This window comes from Meriones unguiculatus, chromosome 7, assembly GCF_030254825.1.
Source record: "Meriones unguiculatus strain TT.TT164.6M chromosome 7, Bangor_MerUng_6.1, whole genome shotgun sequence".
NCBI lineage: Eukaryota > Metazoa > Chordata > Mammalia > Rodentia > Muridae > Meriones > Meriones unguiculatus.
In genome coordinates this window covers 77,458,411-77,480,916 of record NC_083355.1, presented here as the reverse complement: position 1 = coordinate 77,480,916, position 22,506 = coordinate 77,458,411, and the positions used below count along the sequence as shown (strand labels likewise).

At 48.4% G+C, this 22,506-nt stretch overlaps 1 protein-coding gene and 1 long non-coding RNA gene across 4 annotated transcripts in view; one reads left to right on the top strand and one right to left on the bottom strand.

Moving 5' to 3' along the window:
- The window catches only part of Abhd12b (abhydrolase domain containing 12B), a 53,754-nt gene that overhangs the window by 26,634 nt on the left and 4,614 nt on the right, over positions 1-22,506 (bottom strand). For 2 of the 3 annotated variants that reach the window (XR_009592984.1, XM_060387598.1), the window contains exon 1: positions 916-1,090. Coding sequence is in view for 1 of the 3 variants with exons in the window: in XM_060387598.1 (XP_060243581.1) it covers positions 916-1,004 (89 nt within the window). In the remaining 2 variants the exon portion in view is untranslated. Of the gene's footprint in view, positions 1-915; positions 1,091-10,979; positions 11,121-22,506 lie in introns of those variants that run through there. The other variant, XM_060387599.1, reaches the window with a different exon arrangement.
- LOC132655427 (uncharacterized) lies at positions 17,425-20,758 on the top strand. Its single transcript, XR_009593240.1, has 3 exons — positions 17,425-17,462; positions 18,229-18,340; positions 20,498-20,758. It is a non-coding gene; the product is annotated as an uncharacterized LOC132655427 (long non-coding RNA).

The window sequence follows — 22,506 nt, the reverse complement described above, 5'->3', positions numbered from 1 at the left end:
CAGCAAAGTAGCTGGCTCTCAGGGACTGTGGAGCTAAGATCCTGTTGGTTATTCTCCCTGGAGCATTCCAAAGGGAAGGCTCCTGTGTTTGTCTGTGTTTGTCTGTGACCCTAGACAGTTTGTAACCGGCACAAATTAACATGTAACAGAAATAAGAGACATAACAAAATGACCAGTACCTTCCCAGGTCAAAACAAATGGGCTACACCCATCTCCTAGGGGCACTGGCTCAAACCCAGCACTCTGCTCCACGCAAATAAAACTAGCGATGTGGTACTGAGCAAAACAAGTGACTGGAGACAACTGATTGTTCAGACCATGAGACAGAATGTTTAAAAGCAAACAAAACACCACGATAAGCAGACATTTTCAGACATAAAGAATGCTAAGAATGTACGCAGGTAACCCCACACGGAGTGATTTCAATATACTCAGAAGTTCAGCCGGTCCTTTAAACACACACCTGGGAATCCACACCTGAGGAACCAGGTATTTGTCACTATGTCCTTCTCCACCTACACAGGCCCTTTGGCCTTAAGAGATACCACCCCAGATTGCAGCACACCGAATATCACGGCTGCCTCCGTTATTAGTAATATTTAAATCCACTGGTAGAGTTGCAAACTGAACAGGTAAGAGAAATGAGAAACCGTCTTTTCATGCCTCATTTCCAAAGCCCTTACACGGTTCTGAAAGGCCAAACCTGCAGGCCTCAAGAGTTAGCAAGGATGTGGAAGCCGGGAACCCCACCCCGCCCCCCAGAAAAACAACAACAAAACAGCCCTAACGCTTCAGTGCCCTCCAAACCACAGAGAACCATGAAAGAGTTCTGATGACCCCAGCAACTGCCTTAACCCTGCCTGGGACCCTATAGGGGCCTGTGAAAATGACTGACCCTCCGCCGAGCACACTCACCGAAGGTTCCTCAAGACCATTTCCCACCAGGAGGCCACGCAGTTAGGGGGCCTGGCCTCTGAGGCTGCTTCACAGTCCCTAGCGTCCATCCCGAAGCTTTGGCACGGCTGAGGGAGCTGCCTCAGCCACCGGGCCCAGGTTTGTCCTCTCCTCCCCAGCTGCCCTGGCTCCCGCTCTCTTCCTCCACCCAGAGGAAAGTTTGGCCACCCACCTGAGGTCCCACCCATCTCCAGAGCTGGAGCTCCCTCATTGGTTGGTCTCATACCCAGGCAGGCAAGGGATGAGTAGAAACACATGGATACATAAAAATAACTATGTGTCACTTTGTTTACGTTTCTTTGTTTTCATTCTGTATCCCTAGGAGTTTTGGCAGATGTTCACCTTTGGTTGGGCCCAGAGAAGAAGGTAAAAACTTTTAAATTAAATCATGACAGTGGTTTGCTGGGCACAGCTTTATAAGATCTGCCTGTCATTACTGTCACAAGAATTTCTTTGGCTCCTTTTGGTTAAGAAACAATTGAAAGACTGGAAAAATGGCTTCGTGGTTAAGAGCACTGACTGCTTTTGCAGAGAGCAGCATACACTTGAGCTCAGAACAGCCTATAACTCCAGTTCCAGAGGCTCCCATGGCCTTTGCGGGCACTAGGCATGAAAGGGGTGCTCAGGCAGACACACATGCAGACAAAACACATACGCATAAAATAACATACAATTTTTTAAAGGTTCATCTGTGGGGGGGGGAGGTTTATGAGCTACATAATTACTTCATGTGTTCAGAAGGAAAATCTTTTGGGTGATTTGCTTACTTCTCAGTATATGGCAGAACCCATCCTTGTGCCAAGGAGTGGACATCTTGAGATGGCTGGTACAGGTTTCATACAGTGGTTTTATCTTAAGAGCAGGAGCTACAGGCCTGCCAGAGCTGCTCTGCAGAAGCCTCAGGGCCAGGGGGTGGGGATAAGGAGGAAAAGGATGCAGTGTGATGCCAGCATTGAGACGTCCTCCCTGAGCAAGGCATGTCACCCCCAGAAGCCAAATGGGATTTTCTGTCGTGTAAGGGCTCTGTGGGATTTGACAGTGAGGTCCCAGGGTAGAGGAACTCTTCTTGGGGAAATGGAGCTCTCTGGAAGAAAAGATAGCAATCAAGAAGGAGGTGGTTTCATGAAGGCTAAACCATGTCATAACTGGCAAATGCAGACTATCCATGTCCTTTTACTCACTCTGACCATGTCCATCTCAGGGGCAGCAGCGGGGTTGAACCTCCCTCTGCCTTCCCCATGCCAAGCAGGCATTCTCCTGCTGAGCTATATCGCTGGTCTCCTTTATGTCTAGCTCTTGAGACAGGCGCTCACTAAGTGACTCAGGTGGGCCTTGAACACACTCTATACCCCTGGTAGAAGTTCAGCTTGTGACCTCTCTGCCTCGGCCTTGGGAGTAGGCAAGATTATAGGCCTGCGGCTCCAGGCCCATCTGCAGGTGTCCTCCTTCTGACTCACATCTAGACCACAGGGCAATGAGATGGGGCTGAGTCTGTGGTGCTCATTAGTGGGATTAGCTTCCTGGTAGGTGAGGCTGTTGCAGCTGAGAGCTTACAGGGCCACACTCGTCGATGAGAAATGTTCTCAAGATCCCATCCCAGGAGGTGGTCATGAAGGTGGCCTGGAATTTCAGAGAGCTTATCCCAGGCATCTCTGGAGAGACCAGGGAGAGCTAGCAGGAGAGGGAGCCAAGACCAGTTGGCCTCGGAGGACACCAGATTTTATTTCTGGGTTGAGAGAACAGGGCCGTTCAGTTGAGCAGAACCAAGTCCAACATCTGAGGAAATGTTTTAAATGATCAGCAAAGTCTCTATGGCTGGAAATCAGGGCATTCTCTTCTTGTTCAGATTTGTAAATCAATGCTCTGGAAGAGGCATTCTCCAACCTAGACACACACACACACACACACGGTTTCCTTTTTTCCAGGCTAGCCTTGAACTTTTAATTTTCCTACTGCCTCTACCTCCAAATTTTGACATGACAGGCATGCCCCACCATGCCTAATGCTTTTCAAATGGCACATTTTAGAAATCAGAGAGCAGGATCTCCAATATGATTTGGCATAATTAAAAAAGAAACATTCTTCCATTCACTTTTAGGTATTAAGCACCACACTGGGTACCAGAGGAATAAGAACCAGGATCCCCTGGTAGGGAAACCTGTTGCAGGATATTTGATCACACTGTGAACACCGAGATTCTGCCATTTACTGGAAAAACCTGTTTCTAGCTGTGGTGTAGCTCAGCCCTAGCACACACCTTTACTCCAAGAGTTTACTATAAACAGGATTAAATAAAGTCAACCATAGGTCAAGAGGCAGAGCAAGCAACCAGTTGACAGTGAGTGAACACAGGATAAAACCATAGAGAGTGAGAGGAAATCCAGAAGACAGAGAGACACACAGCAAGTAGAAAGAAGGGACATTCAATCTGAAAGGTTTTTAAGACAGCATGGAGAAGAAGGGGCTTTTTTCTTCTGGGACCTCAGCTGAGGAGGAAGGTCAGCTGGGTGCTTTCTCTGCCTCTCTCTGAGCTAGCAGGCTTTCACCCCAGCATCTGGCTCCCGAGTCTTTATTGGTAAAATCGAATGCTTGGGATTTTGTTTAAAAACAACAGAAACCGGTCCAAGAGGCAGTCCTAACCGAATAGAACAGGAATTAAAAAGTATTCTACATCAGAAACCAAACCAGAGAATAAGAGTTCTGGTGTGGAGAGAGGGGGTAGAGAAAGAAAAGGTGATGAGGCAACATTTGAAGGTCTCAGGCAAGTTTATGTCTCAGGAGTGCTGGTGGTAGCCTCAATATAAATGCTCACAGACCTGAACACCTGTCAAGAGTGCATTTGGAGCTGCCGGATCTCTGTGAGTTCAAGGCCAGCCCGGTCTACAAAGCGGGTCCTAGACAGTCAAAGCTACACAGAGAAACCATATCTCAAAACAAAAACTAAAAACAAGAGCGCACGTGGTTGTATGTAAATTTCACCTGCATACACCAGACTCCTCCCATGTGCTGGGCTGGGGATTGACCCAGACTCTTGGTATAGGCTAGCTAAGCCCTCTACCATGGAGCTGCACCCAGCCCAAGCTGACTTTAGTGTCATCAGCAACATGTACACAAACAACACATATGAACGTGCCCTGTGTCATGTTGTGTGAAGGTTAAGACAAAGCCCCTGGAGTAGATACAGCCGAGACCAAGATGTTCCATCAGGAAAGAAAAGCTCAGCTGGAGACACGATCATTTTACCACCTAAAATTATCCTGGACAAAGGGAATGGGTGACGCTACTGCCTCCAGCCTGCCTGCCAGCTGTGGAGGTAAACAGCTGGTGAGGAGGCATTTGTAGCTGTTGAACCAGCAAAACAATTACTGGTTTTCTGTTACCCCAGGGTGGGACGGATCTCAGACCAAATGCAGACAGGAAGATGCCATCTATCTCTCTCTTTCTGCTTTCCAGCTGCAGATGTGGGGTGAGTGGCCGCCTCCATCCCTGGCTGCCATGGCTGAGCTGATCTCACTCCCAGGACTCCCCAAACTTGAGGAGTTGCACCCTCAAACTGTGAGCCAAAATGAATCCTCCCTGCCTTCGGTTGCTCTGTCAGGTGTCTTGCCACAGGGATGATGTCGTCATGAATACATATGGGTAAATGAGCATTAAATTTTTAGGAGTTACAGCCTGCTCCTCAAAGTGCCCCGTCAGTGTGTGGTCAGTGTGTAATCAAACCAGCACAGCACCGAGCCAGCTGCCCTCCTGCATTTTACCTTCCCCTCCTTCTCACACTCTCCGGGCTTCCTGTGCGCAGAGAGATTTGAGAATTCAATTCTGATGAAATCCAAGTGAAATATTAATGGGTCTTAGGCTAGTCCCAGGAGATAGGGAGCAAGTGAAGGAACCCACTCACGACATTTAGTTTTCTATGTGGAAGTTAAAAAAATTTTTTTTCATGTATTGAAGACAATTTACCTCATAAGTTCAAGGGTGAAAGTTGGGTCAGTCTTGTGTGCCCACTGTAGATAGTTAATATGGGCTTCCTGTTAGCTGAAGGGGCCGTTTCTTTGAGAAGTCACGAGGTCATGGGTCCCTTTGAGCTGAAGTTGGAAGCGCTCAAGTGCATTTTCCCTTCTGGTGAGCTCTCCACATTCCACAGTGTGCCCTGTACCCCGGTTCCCCTTGTTCTTCTATGACGAGAGATGACAGGTAGTTATGGAAGGGCACCCCTGACCTCCCATAACTAGACCTCCCATTGCCTCCTGCCTGTCTGGGTTCCTGTCGGAGGACCTCCAGCTGGCGACTCCTTAGGTTAATTATTTTGGAGCTGGTGGTGTAGTGCAGTACAGGGAATCTGGGTTCAAAATCCTATCCCCAGCTCTTCCAAAGGCAAATGAACTATTTTCCACGGTTCCTCCCCAACTCAGCTTCTCTTCTTCTTGTTTATACAAGGATTTCAAAAGCTATCTTCAGTCGTTTGGGAAGCTATGCACTTAAGCACAATTAAATATTCTACTTTGGCCAGTATTTTAGGTCTCAAAATCTTTCCTTGGTCTTCAATAACCACTCAGAGGGAACTGCACAGAGAGGCTTGTGGCTGTCCTTGCTCCTCCAAACCCAACTCACTTGTAAGACTTTGTCTCGTATCGCAAAGAAGGGTACCATTACCTTCGAAAACAGTGTTCATCTCTATCTTACTGTCTCGCTAAGTCCAGCATCCCCGCCAGATGGAATAGGACTATGTCCTCATGTTATATTCATCTATTTGACAGGTAGTTTTTAAAGCGGGTGCTGTGTATAGTAATCATCTTTGGGAGCTCTAATTTTATGCAGGGGCCTAACAACATATGGAAAGCTGAACAACCACCCAGGAGTCACTGCCGCGTCATAAATAAATGTAAGAGATAGTACACATTCCCACAGGCTCAACAGGGAACATCTTTGTAGGCGGAAGAGGTCAGGGAAGGATTAAAGGGAGGCACCACTCTGTTGCTTAGAAACAGCCTCGGAGATGGAAGATAATTTAAAATGGCTTTCCAGAGAATCTCACAGAATGCTAACACTGGGAGCCATGCATAGGCAATCGTTTAATCTGCTCTTGTCTGTCATAGAGGAAACAGAGAGCCAACCAAGGCCAAACGACCAGAGCTACGCCGCATCACCCTCACAGAGTAGCCGCTGTCTACGCTGTCTACAAGACACAGTAACACAGCTACACTGATTCAACACAGCAGAACCTGTGAAGAAAGCATCCTGCATCACAGGCGCTGGGCAGGGCTATGATGGGAAGGGGGGAGGACCAGGGGCTGGCTCTGAGCCTGCTACTGCTTCCCTACTCATCCTTGAGAAGAACAGAACCCAATGGCTCTGATTTCTCAGGCACGAGGCACTTCTAATTCCTGCGTCAGATGTAATCACATCTCGTCTGCATGCACGGATACCTGGATGATACCCTCCAGGGGAAGGAGGTGCACATCGACTCTGGTGAGGGAAAGCCCCTAGATTTGCTTTTGGCACTGACAGGAAAGCAGGAAGTCACCCACAGAGGAAGATTTTTCCCCCTCTTGGCGCCTACTCCATTTTGTTTTAGGTTTTGTTTGGCTTTGTTTTATTCGATTTGATTTTTAGAACATCCATTAAATACACTCAGAAGAGTTGACTTAAGCCAACCCTAAGGTTGTTACCCTAGAGACAGTGTCACTGGAAAGGCAAAAATAAAACCACACACATGAAAAGATGGAGAAGACCAAAAAAAAAAAAAAAAAGTCCAAGCTGTAGAGAAAGCAAAACAGAATTGGTCACTCTGTCCCAAAACACACACGGTTTCCAACTAGGAGGCTTCTGGCTTCCTGACAGTGGGGCAGATGAATCCATTCCCTTTCTTTAGATCATCAGGCAAGCAGCCGCAGGTCCGTCCTCCCCCTCCCCCACCCTGGCACAGCTGGAGAGTGTGAGCCCTGGCACAGCTGGAAATTAGTGCAGTTTCTCATCTTTGCCTTTACTTTTTAAACAAGCAGGAAGCAAGCCCAGGAGACATCCCCCTGGAGCCTACCCAAACCATGATGTCAGTTAGCCTGGGGCTTTGTTCCTTATCTTCCCTGGGCCTGGCGGTGCTCCTCTTGGAACAGCCTGCCCCTAGAGAGGTGTTTTGAAATAATAATAATATGTAGTATGAAGTGAGATCATAGATATGAAAGCTCTTCTCTGAAGTTTTTTTTTCAGCCTACAATGCACAATATTGATATTATTTATTAATGACTTGATCTGTCTCGGGCTCCTGGGCAAATATGGCTTCATTTAAAGAGCAACCAGCAGCACAGTGACTTACAGAGTAACGTGGAAGATTAATTACTAATAAATACAAATATGAAGATGGACAAGAGTTCTGGCAGGTGCCTCTTCTGGTTCACCACTTCTCAAAGGGAATTAAGAGTTGCTATCAAGCAGAGCCATCCCCTTCCAGAGAGACAAAAGAGTGTGGGAGAAGGGCCAGGAGAAGCGTTCACTCTCCTGTCTGCTAAGTGTCAAAGAGGGGGTCGTTGTTCTCCAAGAGACTGAATCCCAGAACTCTAAACTGACTTAGCAGACCGAAGTCCAGAGGTGAGTGTTGACTCCCATTGTGAGGTGACTGATGAAGCAAGTTTCATTAATCCTTAGGTATATTGGGCGGGGTCATTCATGTGGGGGGGTATGTGTGTGTGTTGTGTGTGTTTATGTAAAAAGCCCAAGGTCAGCCTTGGGTATTGTTCCTCAGGAGTGGTCCACAGTTAATTTTTCTTCTTCTTCTCTTCCTCCTTATAATTTACTAATAGCCAAACTTACTCTAACTAATCTACCTTATGACATCACTGTTTTCTTTCACTAGAGCTATCTATGTCCCCAACTTTGAATGGAGTCAACCTTCTAAGTAGGTTAAACTATATTTATCCTGTAGGCCCAAATGTCCCCAAGACCTCTGACCTAGCAGTGTGATGGCGAGAGGGCTGTGCCCAGCAAGGAGCACGGTGGCAAAGGCAGAGGTGCGAACAGGATTAGCAGTAGCTCATTTTAGGACTTGGCTCCTTCAGCTCAGAGTACATAGAGAACAGATCCTCTGGGCAAACACAGAAAAGTATAAACTTGCTCAGCAGCTACAGGCCCAGGCTTTCAGGAAGACAATTCCATCTTGGTTATAAACACTGATGGCCTGAACAATAGAATTGTCTTCAATGGCGCCGCCATTGGGAAACTCCATGACTGACATCCGGAGCTGCGGAGGCTTGCCCTGTTGATTAGAACAGTGTGCTCACTGGCAAATGCAAGATATTTTCACCAGCCTTGACACCCAACTAGACAGTTATCCCAAATCTCCTCCTGTGGGGAGACTCTAAAGCAGCCTCTGCCCTATACAGAATTTCTTTCTCTCAGGGCTGCATGGTTACAGCTGTGCAAAACCTGGATCATCACTACACAGGAAAGAAGGAGTTTGGTCTGCAGGTTTTTAATAGCTCACAAATTATGACTTGTACCTCAGTGTGATCCATAAGCCCTACCTGACCTTCCGGAGAGACAACGCTAGCTTTGGTCTAGTTCACAGGGGCCTTTGAGCAGAAGCACTTGACTGAGCTCACCATAGAGCTGTCTGTGGGCGGAACTTGAGAGTCACCAATAGTCACAGAGGAGCGGTCAGGCTGTGACGGTGGCTATGGGAAGTGCCACTGCGACGTGGGAGGGCTTGGGGAGGGATGCTGGGAGTGGGCAGCTCTTTCCTCCATACCCATGATACGCAGGAGGAGACCTATGCATCCTTTCTGCATTAGAGGACATTTCTGCCTCTTGATCTATTCAGGACAGAGGGTTCTTTCCGGATCCTATTTAAGGCAACAGGATTATTTTGTGAGACCTTAGTTTCTAGGGAGCAAGAAACAGTGCATCTAAACTATATGGATGAGCAAGAAGACGAAAGAATTGGTGCCTAACAGAGACTTTAGGGACTCCTGGCTTCTCCTAAGAAAAGCTATTAACTAACATCAGGAAGCTTCACTATATATATATATATATATATATATATATATATATATATATATGTGTGTGTGTGTGTGTGTGTGTGTGTGTGTGTGTGTGTGTATTTTTTTTGCGATGGTTTCACCATGCAGCCTTGGCTGGTCTCAGACTCACTACATAGAACAGATTATCCTCAGTCTCACAGACAACCACCTGCTTCTGTCTCCTGTGTGCTAGGATTAAAGAAAGGCACTTGCCACCATGCCTAGATCATGGGGTTTTAAGATCTGCTTTTATTTATGTGCATGTGTGGGGATCTTTGAGGATATATGGCCTATGAGTACAGGTGCCTGCAGAGGCCAGAAAAGAGTATAGGATCTTCTGGAGCCATAGTTACAGGTAGTTTATGGATGCTGGGAAATTAACTTTAGTTCTCTGGGAGAGCAGAAAGTGTTCTTAGCTGCTGTGCCGTCTCTTCAGCTCCTGATAGAATGTTTTAAATCTATGCGTCAGATAGTATCTTCTACTGTAAAATGAATTCAATCATCCTCACTACAGAGTTGTTAGAGAATGTTAGCACTGAGTGTGCATCAGTGTGTCCGCCCTGTGGTTCCTCAGGAAAGCTACCACCAGTGGAATTGACATAGCTGTATAATCATGGTCCATCCCCTATAAGAGCTGAAAGTATTGCTTTAGCAAAGGCACAGTGAGTTGGGAGGGGACAATACAACGAGGCATCTGAAATTAAAGATGTTCAAAATTCGCTTGGAGCGTGCAACTCCTGTTTACAAGCTACGACCTCGTTTTCTTTTTCTCCCCTCCATCGTCCCAGGAGCTAACAGACTATAGGCAGCGAGCAGCATTAACCAAGGAGAAAACGGACACGCTGTTGTAGTTCTTACTGTCCAACACGAGGGGGAAGTAGTGAGCCAGCGAGGAGGGAAAACAATGCTGCATCTCCCAGCCGGAGAGTTTGAACCCAAGAAGAGATACTACTGGCTGGCTCGGCTGAACATCATTTGAATCTCTCTTAGTCGTCTAAATTCAGTTATCGCAAGTTCTTCTAGCATATGTTCTCTTCCCTAAGCTAGCGGTTCTTTCCCTTTTCTTTGAGCCTGAATCGACGGCCTTCTTTTCTGATCCGTTACAGAAGCTGATTATCTTGACGCTGACAAACTTCCTCCTGCCCAGTTCAAGTTGAAGTTCCGGGCGGAGGGAAGACGTCCAGCCCCGCGGCTGCGCGCTGCACAGGGCCGCCAGCGCGGCCTTGGTGGAGAGCCTCGGCGGGCTGGGCGCCCACGCAGAAGCTTGGAGAGGTGGGTTCCCAGCGGCGAGAAACAGGGGCGCACCTTCTTCCAGGAAGGCGTCTTTCCAGCCTGAAAAAAACCTGCTCTCCTCGCTCTCTCCCCACCCCAACTTCTGAAGAACAAGATGGGCCCAGAGCCAGCCCCCTAAACCCTCAAGTGAGCAGACATCAAGTAGGAAAGACAGATGGAAGGCAGTGAGGCTGCAGCAAGCCAGTCCTTCCTCCCGGAAAAGGCACACCCTGGAGGGAAGTTGGGGCTCCCCACGTGGCCCCAGGATGCAGCATGTCGGGGAGGGGGAGGTAGTCCCTCCCCACATGAGGCCTTTTTGTCTGCCTGTCAGGCTGGGTTGTATTTTTAGACTTAGCTGGGCCTTCGCACAGCTGCTGCGCCGCTGCTCTCCAAAGCCCAGTTTTGAGAGCTGGGCCTCCCCGACCCTTTGTCTGCCTGGACGAGCTGGAGAAGCGGCAGAGGGGGAGGAGGGAGGTTAACGGAGTTCTCGCCTCCGCTCCCAGACCAGAGATTAAGTCTTGCCTGCCTGCCGCACCTCGCAACATCTTGTCACCGGAAGCCAGCCCCGGACCTCCAGCCGGAAGTATGCTCATAAGCGAGAAGGATGCTCAGACCCAAGAACCACACTCAAAGCCAACTCTCAGGCACTCTGGTGAACGGGTTCTTCCTGCATGTTCTCTTGCAGGCATTAATTTCTTCCTCTCTCAATAAACAAACAAATTAAAAAAAATACACCATTACCATATCATTTCCTTTCAGCTTGCGACTCCGGAGGCACGATTTCCACTTCTGATGTTGGCGGCTAGTTTTGAGGTCTCGCTGGACTGTGACTTCAAACCTCTCCCATTCGTATTTTAAAACCTTATCTGCAGAAGAGGTTACCTATAGGGAACAGGAGGGAAGGGGAGAGGTTTAATTTTTAGTTTCTTCCATTTTCTAAACGGTTCGGTCTCTTTTCGAGCAATGAGCTGCTGTTTGACAACGGGAGTTCTTTAAATGGACCGTCCTGACTAGGGCATGTGTCCACCTCTCTCTTAAGCTCTAGGACCCTCTTCAGTGCAGACCGGGCCTTGTGCGCGCGGCCTCAGCCTGTGAGTTCAGCCGCGAACCAGCCGAGCTGTGGTCAGCGGGCTTTGTTTCCTTGGTGTCCTCCGTCCCTGCTGGCTCTAACACTTTTTTTTTTTTGCCTCCTCTCCGCAGAGGTCCCTGAGTCCTAAGGGGAAGGATTGGATGGAGACATCCCGTTTAGGACTGAGTGCTCCAAGGTGTCTCTGAGCATAGTCTGCCTAGGTCTCTCTGTTTGTTTCCATCTGATGTAGGAGGAAGCTTCTCTGATGGCTGATGGCGCCGGGCAAGGCGATGATCTATAAGCAAACTAGAATGTCCTTGGGCGTCATTTTATTGCTATGTTCCTCTAGCAGCCTGTAGTATTTGGTTTTCCCCTAGGTCCCTGGCCAAGTCTCCGGTACTTGGCTACCCAAACAATATTGAGTATGGATGGGTTCCACCTCATGAAGGGGGGCTGGGCCCGTGGCACAATGGATAATGTATCTGATTAAAGATCATATGGTTCTCCTCTCTCTCTCTCTCTCTCACTCTTTCCCTTTTTTCTTTGATTTCGAGACAGGGTTTCTCCATGTAGCCCTGGCTGTCGTAGATAGGACTGGCTTTGTAGACCAGGCTGGCCTCGAACTCTTGGATCTGCTTCTGTCTCCTGGGTGCTGGGGTGAAAGAAGTGTGCCACCACCCACGGGTAGGTTTATTTCTTAACCAAGTCTGTAGCCCATGCTGGCTTCAGACTCTTATGTAGCTGACGATGACCTTGAGCTCCTCATCCTCCTGTCTCCTGGACCTTGTAAGTGCTGAAAATACAAGTGTGCACCTCCAGGCTCGGCTGAGATCTTTACATTTTAGAGGCTCACATAGCCAGGCAGAGAACAAGAGGGCCTGTTCCCCACAAGGTAAAACCGGAAGTGTTAATATGGTCCAGGTCCTCTGCTCCCAAGAACGCCTGTACTCCAGGGCTCTGCTCTGAGTGTCACACACATAGCCTGTCACATGATTTCCCCCCCCTCCAGCCCTCAGCAGCACAGGGCCCTGCAGTGAGCCCCATTTGCAGGGAAGCCCTCTGTCCTGACAAAGCATCCTGCATCCTTCTTGAGCATGTCAAGAAGTGAGGGGTGGCTGTGATGCCGTAGCCAACACCAGCTAAAATGGCAAGCAGAAAGCTACATCACACTGAGGAGCCTGAACTGTATCCCAAAGACAGCAAGCAGGCTAGAAGAAGTGAGGCATTTCATGATCATATTTGGATTTTTAGATAGGTCGTAACTTTGAAAGGATGCTGGGCCTGTCTAGTATGGCAGTGAGATGGCTGTTGTAGGGGTCTATCCAAAAGAGAAGAGAGGGAGAAAGGACGGATGGAGAAAGGGCAAATACAAGGCGGGACTGGCATTAGGAAAACTAGCATGCATTCCAGCGACATAACAGGATCCATGAGACTGGAGGGCAGGTTGTACAAAGTGCAGTTTATGGAAATTTATAGACAGAAGTCTGTCCTAGACAGAAGCAAAATAGATCGCTGCACTGCAGGTCAGGAGAAAGTATTTCTATCTATACAAATAAAACCATAAATGTGGGCTGTGGCCACTGGAGTGTTACCTGGCCTCCTCAAAAGCTGCTGGCATGCCCCAATTCAGTTCAAGAGCACTCTGGCCAGCCAGACAAGCTCAGGTGTTTATTTTTTCTTGATGAATCCTGTAAGATTTGGGATGTGTGCCAGGTCATTCCTTGGGCAAAACGACACTTAGGACCAAGATGGCTGTCATTTTGTCAAACGGGGTTCCCTATAGCAATGGGACCTGATGTTCAGTGCCTGGCTGAACACTTGGTGGAGGGGGATCTTCATGATGTTCTGAGAACACTGGCATTAAAACAGGCTTAGAGGGAAGGGAGGGCTCTGTGTGAGACAAGGTAATCAGGTCAGTGGCTGGAGGCATGGAAAAAGGAAGTGTGTGCCCAGTTATCTTAAAGCAGCTGCCCCTCACCCAACTAGAGCTCAAGGGTCTGTGAACTTGGATGGGAGAAACATCCTATTTTTATTTTCACATTCCCCCAACTACAGTCTATTTCTTCTATGATTAATACAAGAAATTTCATATAGGATAGTAATATCAAAACCTGTGACCTCAGCATCAATAACCATCAGAGATTTTTGTATCATATTTTCATATCACATGTCAGTTGTGGAAAATATCTCTAAGTGTCATTTGTGTTCATCACTAATTTAAATGCTGGTAATTGGACCTGACACTGGACCTAGGTACTGTGTTTTGTATAACACCGGCATATCTGCATGTACTAGCGTATCAAAATGACTGTAATTTTGAAAACCATATTTCCAAAAATGGTGTCTTTCATAATCTTTTTTTTTATTTTATATATTAAGAAGTATTCTGAGAGGCAAGTCAAAGTTCGTTAGACTGTCGAGTGTCTTAGTGATAGCAAAACATAAAAATAATAATAATTTAAAAAAAGCTTTGAAACCCAGGTAAAATAATTTACACCATTAATGCCGAAGCTGAAGGATGAAGATGGACCCACGCTGGCTGAGTGACGGCGGGACTGAGAGCAGTGGGTTCCAACATGCCGAATGCAGGGCAGGCAGAGGTCATCTGTAGAACGTTTGTCCTGTGGTGGCTGTAGAAGGACTTGAGAGCTATCCGGGGGAAGATGAAGCGCCCATGGGAGAAATCTACTCCAACAACTGCCCAAGCTTATGACAAAATGACGGGCACGCCCCAGAAAGAGTGTGCAAAAATGGGATGGTTGAGAGGGCTGGACCCAGCGACACAGATCTAAGAAAAGCTCCAGGGAGAGCTGACAATCAAACGGTCTGAGGCAAGGCTGGGGAAACGAGAGAACATGGCAGCCAGGGTGAGAGCAGTTGGCAGAGTAACAGACAAGACTGAAGGGGCTCCAGGGGAGTTTTCTTAAAGCTAAGACAAGGAATTGCAGTGAACTGGGGGAAGGAATCAGAACAAGAAAGAAGAGGCCATGTTCAAGTCCTGTCTATACTAAGCTTGCTGTGTCAACACACACCAAGACTCCGGGCCACTCTGGAGGCTGGGGTAGAGGTGCAGCTTGAGCATGGGAATATGGCTTCAGCCTGGACAACATCATGAAATCTGAAGGGATGTAGACAAAATGCAGTATGAGGGGAAAAAAAACAATGGCTGGAAAGACACACAAGGTGGGGAAGGTTAGATGCGATTAGAAGGCCTCCAGAACAAACCTATGCAGTGGGTGACGAGTGGACCAGACAGGGTTGAGGACTGACCTTGGAGACTGGAAAGAGGGCAGTGAGAGAAAGCCTTGTCTTCTGGATGGATGGGTAGGTGGGTTGGGCAGAGGCAGGGACCTCTGAGAGACAAGTGGAACAATGGAATAGGAAAACAGGTTCCTTTTGATTAGAAAGCATAGGTAGACTTGTCCTTAGTTAAATCCAGGTAAAAACCAAGAACGCTGGGCTTTGGGCTGTAATCCCAACACTCAGAAGGAAGAGGCAGGAGATGAGTTCAAGATTAGCCTGGGCTCCAGAGTGAGATCCTTTCTCAAAACAAACCCAAAAAGTAGAACCAAAAGGTTTAATCCTGGCACTAGGATGGCACTGGGAGTTCAAGGCCAGCTTGCTCCACAGAGCGAGAGCCTGTCTCAAAAGAACAGAAATGAAGAAGGCCCTGCCCTATTCCTGTTTATTCTGGGCATTCAGGGCTGTGAGGCCGACCACGCCATTAGAGAGGACAGCCTATCGAAGAAGGGAACACAGAACTGAACAAACCAAAGCCAAGGGCCAAGCAAGTATTTCTGTAGAATGAGAAAGAATATCACACAGAGTGGAGACGTTTAAGAAGATAAATCTCACAGACCTCATGAAAATCAGAAAATGAGATTTAACTGATGAACACATTTCTGTAGGACTTTACTTTCCCATCATTCTTGGCTGTATATTTCGATCCCTTCTAAATGACAACTTTTGTAAAACTTCCTCAGGACCAGATGGATAAAGACAGGGTTTCTTCTAGTATGACTGACTGGCGTTTTTCATATTGCTGGTTGGGATGCAGCCAGTGACTGTGCAGCTTCACATACAGGCGTTTCTCTTTTCTAAAACAAAGTCTCACTCGTGGTCCTAGTTGGCCTAGAACTTAACATGCAGACAATATTGTTGAAATCATGGTAATCCTCCTGCCTCTACCTCTGGAGTACTAAGATTATAGGTGCAATCAATAAATCAGTCTTTCTTTTTTTTTTTTCTTATTTATTTATTTATTTATTTATCTATTTATTTATTTTTGAGACAGGGTTTCTCTGTGTAGCCTTGGCTGTCCTGGACCAGCTGTCCTGGAACTCACAGAGACCTGCCTGCCTCTGTCTCCTGAGTGCTGGAATGAAAGGCGTGCATACTCACAGGGTTTGTCCTTAAAGTGAAACACTTCTGCTTTGACTCTCTCAAGAGTCAAATTCTCTCTTGAACATTTCATACGTGAGAGGATTGCGAGAATGTTCCTGACAGTTCTGGCTGCACAGCTCTAGCCCTGCCTGTAGCCAGGTTCTACGGGACTCAATTCCACCAGTGGGTGCTGCCTTATGCCAAGGCCCAGACGGTGAGAGGCATCCCGGAAGTTGCATGGACCTTCACCAGGAAGGCCAGACTGTGTTTCCATCTCCGCTTCCTTTTAGCTAGACCCCCGAGCGCCTTTGGTCACTTCTGTGTTAGCAAATGCAAGTAAGAAGATGGTATGTTAGCCAGTCATAACTCTGAGCTCTCTCACTGTACAACATGAGGACTCATTGTTAGAAGCTCTCAGTGCCTGGAAAAGACCAAGCAATCGTGAGGCTTTGCCGTCTTGGAAACTCTTCCTCTGCCTCTAGGGCAGAGCATCGGTGGCCATGATAAGGCCAGCATTTCAGATGATGGGAGCTGGCAATTGCGCAGGGCCTACCCGGGGCAGCTCCCTGTGTGAGCAGTCATTTAATCCTCCTGTGGTTTGGATTCAGCTCGTCTGCCAAAAGTTTGTGTCCTGCACACTTGCTCACCAATATAAAGGTATTGAGAGGCAGAGATCTAGGAAGGTCAAGGGCTCCATCTTCAGATGGGATTAACGCAGTTCTCACAGGGCTAGATTCCTTTCTGAAGCAGGAAGTTCTCATAGAAGGTGAGCCTGGCTTCTCCCTAGTTTCCTGCCTCCCGGGCCATATCCGTGACCCCTCAGAGCCGGGCGGCCTCCTTTCCTGCGTCCCCACCATGTTGTGGGGTACCCGTGAGGGCTCTTGCCAGAGTCCACAGCACCATGATGTTTGGCTCTTTAGACTTTCAGCCTCCAGAGTCACAAGCCAAATCAACGTTTATACATTACCCAAAGTCTGGCGTACTGTCAAGGCAACCCGAAAGAGCTACCATAAACCCAGTGGCACTTGATGCTGTAATTCCCACTTTGCAGATAGGAAAAGTTAGGTAACCTGCCCATGGTCGGAAATGTAGTTTGAGACCCGGGATTTGAACCCAGGCTGTCTGGCTCAAGCACGCCCCGGGGACAGTCTCCTCACCAGCCCTCACTCTGCCCCAGACTGTGCAGTCTCTTGCCCTTATGACAGGGTACAATTGTGTCTCAGGAGCCATAACAATCAGCTCACAGGGACGCCAGAGTCTGCAGATGCTTAAGCCCTTTATATCAAATTAGCATCAGTCGCATAAAACCTACAAACATCCCCCTTTAAATACCTCAAAGTATACCTTACATATAGTGCAATGTAAATGCATACGCAGATAGCTGTTATGCTGTATTTTCTATATAATTCCAGTTTAGTACAGATAAAACCCTTAAAGACTATCGGCTTCAAACCAGACCCTTGGTTGAACATATGGCTATAAAACAGTGAATACTGAGAGCCAGTTGTGTCTGTTTAGCCAGCTTCCCCGTTGTCTGTCCTTGCTTCTAACAGACACTGTGAGGACAGGGCTGTCGGGCTGTCCTCCACTCTGTCCTTAGCTCTGAGAACAGTGCTCAGCGCACAACAGGTACGTTCTGCATCTCTGTGTTTTCTTAGACTCTTTATGCCTCTCACAGGAAGTAATCTGCCTAAGAAACTGAAAACGAAAGTGCAAAGAAAAAGGAGGAAACACACTTAACCGTCACCATCTGGTTCAGACACTGGAGGAGGGTAGGAACTTCATGGTCCCCGAGGGTCAGCTCAGGGAGGCTGTTCAGAGCCACTGAGAATACTCAGAGTTCAGGAGGTCCTGAGTGTCCAGCTCAGGCCTGAAATTTGTAATGTGAGTGGCCCACTTCCCCTTGACCCCCAGCAGTGTAAGGAAATGAACAGATGGCTGGATCTAAGTTGAGAAAGTTAAAGGGGGCAAGGACATAGTTTCTGGCTATGCGAGTGTCCCGAGCGACGAGTTATTATTATTGTTGTTGTTGTTGTTGTTTTATCTAAATTATTTTATGCGTTTGAGTGGTTTGCCTTCGTCTGTGCACCACATGTGCTGGAGCTTGAGGAGGTGGTGAGCCTCCCTGTGGGGGCTGGGAATCGAACCTGGGTCCTTTGCAATGAGTCCTCTTAACCACTGAGCCAGCTCTACAGCCCCATCTGAAAGATGAAAGCCTTTTGGGCTCTGAGGCAGGAAGAACTGATGTCACGTCAGGAAGATTGGGGCCTGGCAAGGTGATGCGCAGGAGAGGGGATGGATGTGAAGCCCGGGACAAGGTGGAATTTCAAAGTTCAAGGTTCAGGAGGTGAGGGAGTTCTGGGCACTGACTGTGCCTTGTAATAGGATAGGAGAAATGGATAGCAAGGGAGCGGAACCTAAGGTGAGTTATGGGAAATGAGAAAACTTGATAGTGTGTGACATAGGTCCAAACGTGTAGGGATATCAGCTCAAACGGCAAGCTGTAAGCCTTACGTATTTCAAATTTCACCTTCTCAGCAGCTCACCTGTGGTAAGAAATGCTCTCTGCATGGTAGTTCTAAAACAGCAGCCCACCTGAAAGTGACAAACCAGGATTCCGGCATCACCTCTGCCCAGGGGGGCTGTCAAGGTAAGAGCGGTCAGTTTGACTTAATGAAGGTCTGGTTCTGTCCCGAGAATCCTTTGCAATTAGATGCCAAGCTAGCTAGCTTTTGTTTCATTGCTGCAATAGAATGGAGTAAACAAAAGAAAGGAAGGCTCATTTACTTCATGGTTCCAGAGTGTCTGTCCGCCATGGTGGGGAGGGGAAGTCATGGCAAACAGGGTGCAGAGAGAATGAGAGTCGAGGACCAGGAACAAGGCATGTTCCTGACAACCTGCCTCCTGCTCGCCCCCATGTTTCCATTCATTACCTCATAAAACAGCCCCAGCAGCTGGGGACTATGTGTTCAGCACACAAGCCTGGAGATGACGTTGAGAAGTCAGGATAATTTGTCTCCGTTTTAAAACCAGGCCTGACTTTAGAAGAAAAGTCATCCATGCCAGGGACTAGACCACAGGTCGCCAATTCCAGGAACAAGACCATAAACCCTCTCCCCAAGGAACAGCCTGGAGATAACCACAAGAATGGGAAAATATCTTGTCTCAGGATGGGACAGCCTTACCTCATCCTGTGGCTACAAACATTCCTGGCACAGGAATGCAGCCCACCGGTCACTTGGACGCCACCCAGCAAGCCAATGAGGAATCCACTCGTGTAACTGCAGAGGCACCCACCAATGAGGTTTCAGATTACCTAACCCTTGCTAGAATTCATATATATGTGTGTGTGTGTGTGTGCCCCAAGTCACTGCAGCAGATGCCCCGGGCTGAGGCTGTCCCAACCCTCCCCAGGGTGTGGGATGGCCACCAAGCTGAGACAGCAGGCCACTCCAAGCCTTCGTGATGCCCCACAGGTGGGGTGACCCACTGATGCCCCTGCCCCCTTTCGGCAGCAGGGAATCCAAACTACCGACAACATATCCCACCCCCCACCCCCAAGAGCTATATTTAGAGGCTGATTGAATCGTAGCAAGAGTTTCCTGCCAGTTCCCCTTTCTGCCTCTGGGCAGTCAGCCTCTCCTTCCCGCCCTGGGGCTGCGGAGGCAGGAGACAAGATGGTGCCAACTCCTCAGCTGTCCGTGGTGACTCTTCCTGCCTCAGCCTCTAGGACACTCTCCAGCCTCGGAAGGGCCCCTGCTGTCATGGGAGCTGTCCATGATAAGGACAACCTTCCTGCTTCAGCCTGCTGCCGTCACAGTGAACTCTGTAAATTTTGGACGCTTTGTATTCTTTCTAGCCCCCCAAGGCAGAAAAGCCATCAGACTTCTGCCTGAGGAAGCCCCAGCAGCCCAGCCACCCCAGGCCCCAACCCCAACTCCAGCCCCTCAGTAGGACTCTCCCCAGATGATGCAAATTTGAGGTGAAAGGATTGGACAAAAGCCCACCAATCCCTGAGCAAGAAAACCGACCAATCCCTGCACAGGAAAGTCCACCAATTCCTGAGCTTCCCACAGCTCCGGACTTGAAATCCCACCAATCCACGCGCTGGAAATCCCTGCTCCCAGAAAGCTCCGCCCCCTAAGAATTCCTTGCCCCAGTTCTCGGCTGCCTCCTCACTGGAACTCAGCCTCCTAGGCTCCTCTGCTAATCAGAGGATGGGGCAACCCTCATCTCTGTTGAGAACTGGATTTGCCGCCCTGAAGAGTCGTGAGTTTTGGAACACCTCCCCACCCGACCAGGAAGGCAGGCCAACCAACAAAAATAACACTCTGCCTCCGGCCCCTGGAAATTCATCACCATCTTGCAGTGCAAACTGCATGTCGTCAGTTTCTTAAAGTCCCCCAAATGAACAGTTTGAGCACTGTTTATAAGTTGAAATCTCTCTGAGACTCAAGGCGGGCTGCAGTCCCTGGGGCAAACAGCACATCCTACAGCTCCCAAGATGGCACCTGGCACACAGCTGACATGCCTCAGCACAAATAGAGTTGTGTGGTCCCTCCTCTGTGATCTCACTGGTTGCAGCCCGCACGGCCTTTCTCTTGGACTGGCTTCATTAGTAGCTTTTTGTTTTGTTTCTGTGTGTTTTTCGAGACAGGGTTTCTCTGTGTAGCCCTGGCTGTCCTTAGAACTTCACCCTGGAGACCAGGCTGTCCTCAAACTCAGAGGTCTGCCTGTCTCTGCCTCCCAAGTGCTGGGATCAAAGGCGTGCCCCACCATGCCTGACTGGCTTTTTTTTTTTTTTCAGCAGGTGTTCCATGTTCTTGATAGCTCCAACATTCTACTGCCTCCATCACAGCCCAAGTCACCTTCACAGCTGCACACATCGCCCTTTCGGGGGCTGCCTACAAGGATTCTAACTGTGCCGTGGATTGCCGGATCTTCAGGCTTTCCTCTAAAGTCTCTTCAGCCTGGCAATTCCTGGCATTCCACACTACTGCAAAACCAACAACACACGGACAGCGCTCATGGTCTGCCAGCTGCTTGAGCAGCCGCATCGGCCTCTGAGTGCCCGTGCAGCCGGGCACAGTGAAATGAATCCTGGGAGCACACAGCTTCTGAGGCAGCTCTCTGTGCGACCAAGTCGCTTCCCAGGCGTTTCCTTCTCAGATGAGGTTAGATTTTCACATCCTCCAGCCTGCTAGGGGTGGGGTCTGGCCAGTTTCTGACATGCCCTGAGGTGCCTTTCCTGTTAGAATGGTAGGCACCATTTTCAGTGGCACCAGTCCCATCAGAAGCCAGGCCTTCCTTAGCCTCAGCTTTCCACTTTTCTTAACAAGCTGCTTGGGCAAAATGGAGACAAATTCTTTGCTACAATAGGATGTGAATGGTCTCCAGTTCCCAAGCCAGTCCTGGCTCCCAGCTGAAACCTCCTGGGCTGTTGGTGTTGGTGGCAGTGATGGTTGTATTGGTGGTGGTGGCGGTGGTGTGTATGGGGGTGTTGGTTCAGGTTTTACATTTTTAGACAGGGTCTTCAGTAGCCTACACTGCTGTCAAATTCACTATGTACCTAAGGATGGCCTTGAACTCCTGATCTTCCTGCCTCTTACTCTCAGGTGATGGAACTACTGGTATTTTTCAACATGTCTAATGTCGTTCTGGTACACTGAGCTCCCATAAACATCATCCATTAAGTTCTTAAAGTGTTCTAGGTTTCCACTTCTCAGTGTTCTAGGCTTTCCCCACTCACAGTGTTCTAGGCTTTCCCCACTCACAGTGTTCTAGGCTGTCACCACTCACAGTGTTCTAGGCTTCCACTTCTCACAGTGTTCTAGGCTGTCACCATGCACGGTGTTCTAGGCTGTCCCCACTCACAGTGTTCTAGGCTGTCACCACTCACAGTGTTCTAGGCTGTCACCACTCACAGTGTTCTAGGCTGTCACCACTCACAGTGTTCTAGGCTTTCCCCACTCACAGTGTTCTAGGCTTCTGCCACTCACAGTGTTCTAGGCTGTCACCACTCACAGTGTTCTAGGCTGTCACCACTCACAGTGTTCTAGGCTTTCCCCACTCACAGTGTTCTAGGCTTCTGCCACTCACAGTGTTCTAGGCTGTCCCCACTCACAGTGTTCTAGGCTGTCACCACTCACAGTGTTCTGGGCTGTCACCATGCACGGTGTTCTAGGCTTTCCCCACTCACAGTGTTCTAGGCTGTCACCACTCACAGTGTTCTAGGCTGTCACCACTCACAGTGTTCTAGGATTCCACTTCTCACAGTGTTCTAGGCTGTCACCATGCACGGTGTTCTAGGCTTTCCCCACTCACAGTGTTCTAGGCTGTCACCACTCACAGTGTTCTAGGCTTTCCCCACTCACAGTGTTCTAGGCTTCTGCCACTCACAGTGTTCTAGGCTGTCACCACTCACAGTGTTCTAGGATTCATTCATTATTCATGATGTTCTAACCACTCACAGCGTTCTAGACTTAACTAGAATGACTAGAATTCAAACTTTTTCAAACTCTTCTGAAATCCAGCCCTACAGGCTTCTGAACCTCATCATCAGAGAGGGACCGCCACAATCCCCCTTTGATACCAATGTCCTGTAGTTATCATTTACATTTTTGTAACCAAATATAAAAATAAAAAAGGAAGAAAGAAAGAAAAGAAAGAAAGAAAAAGAAAGAAAGAAAGAAAGAAAGAAAGAAAGGGGAGGGAAATGGTGACTTATGCTCACCATTTCAGTGGTTCCATTAACTTGCCAGAGAAGGAGTGGTGAGAGACACACATCCTCACGGCAGAGAGAAAAGAGGACCAAGA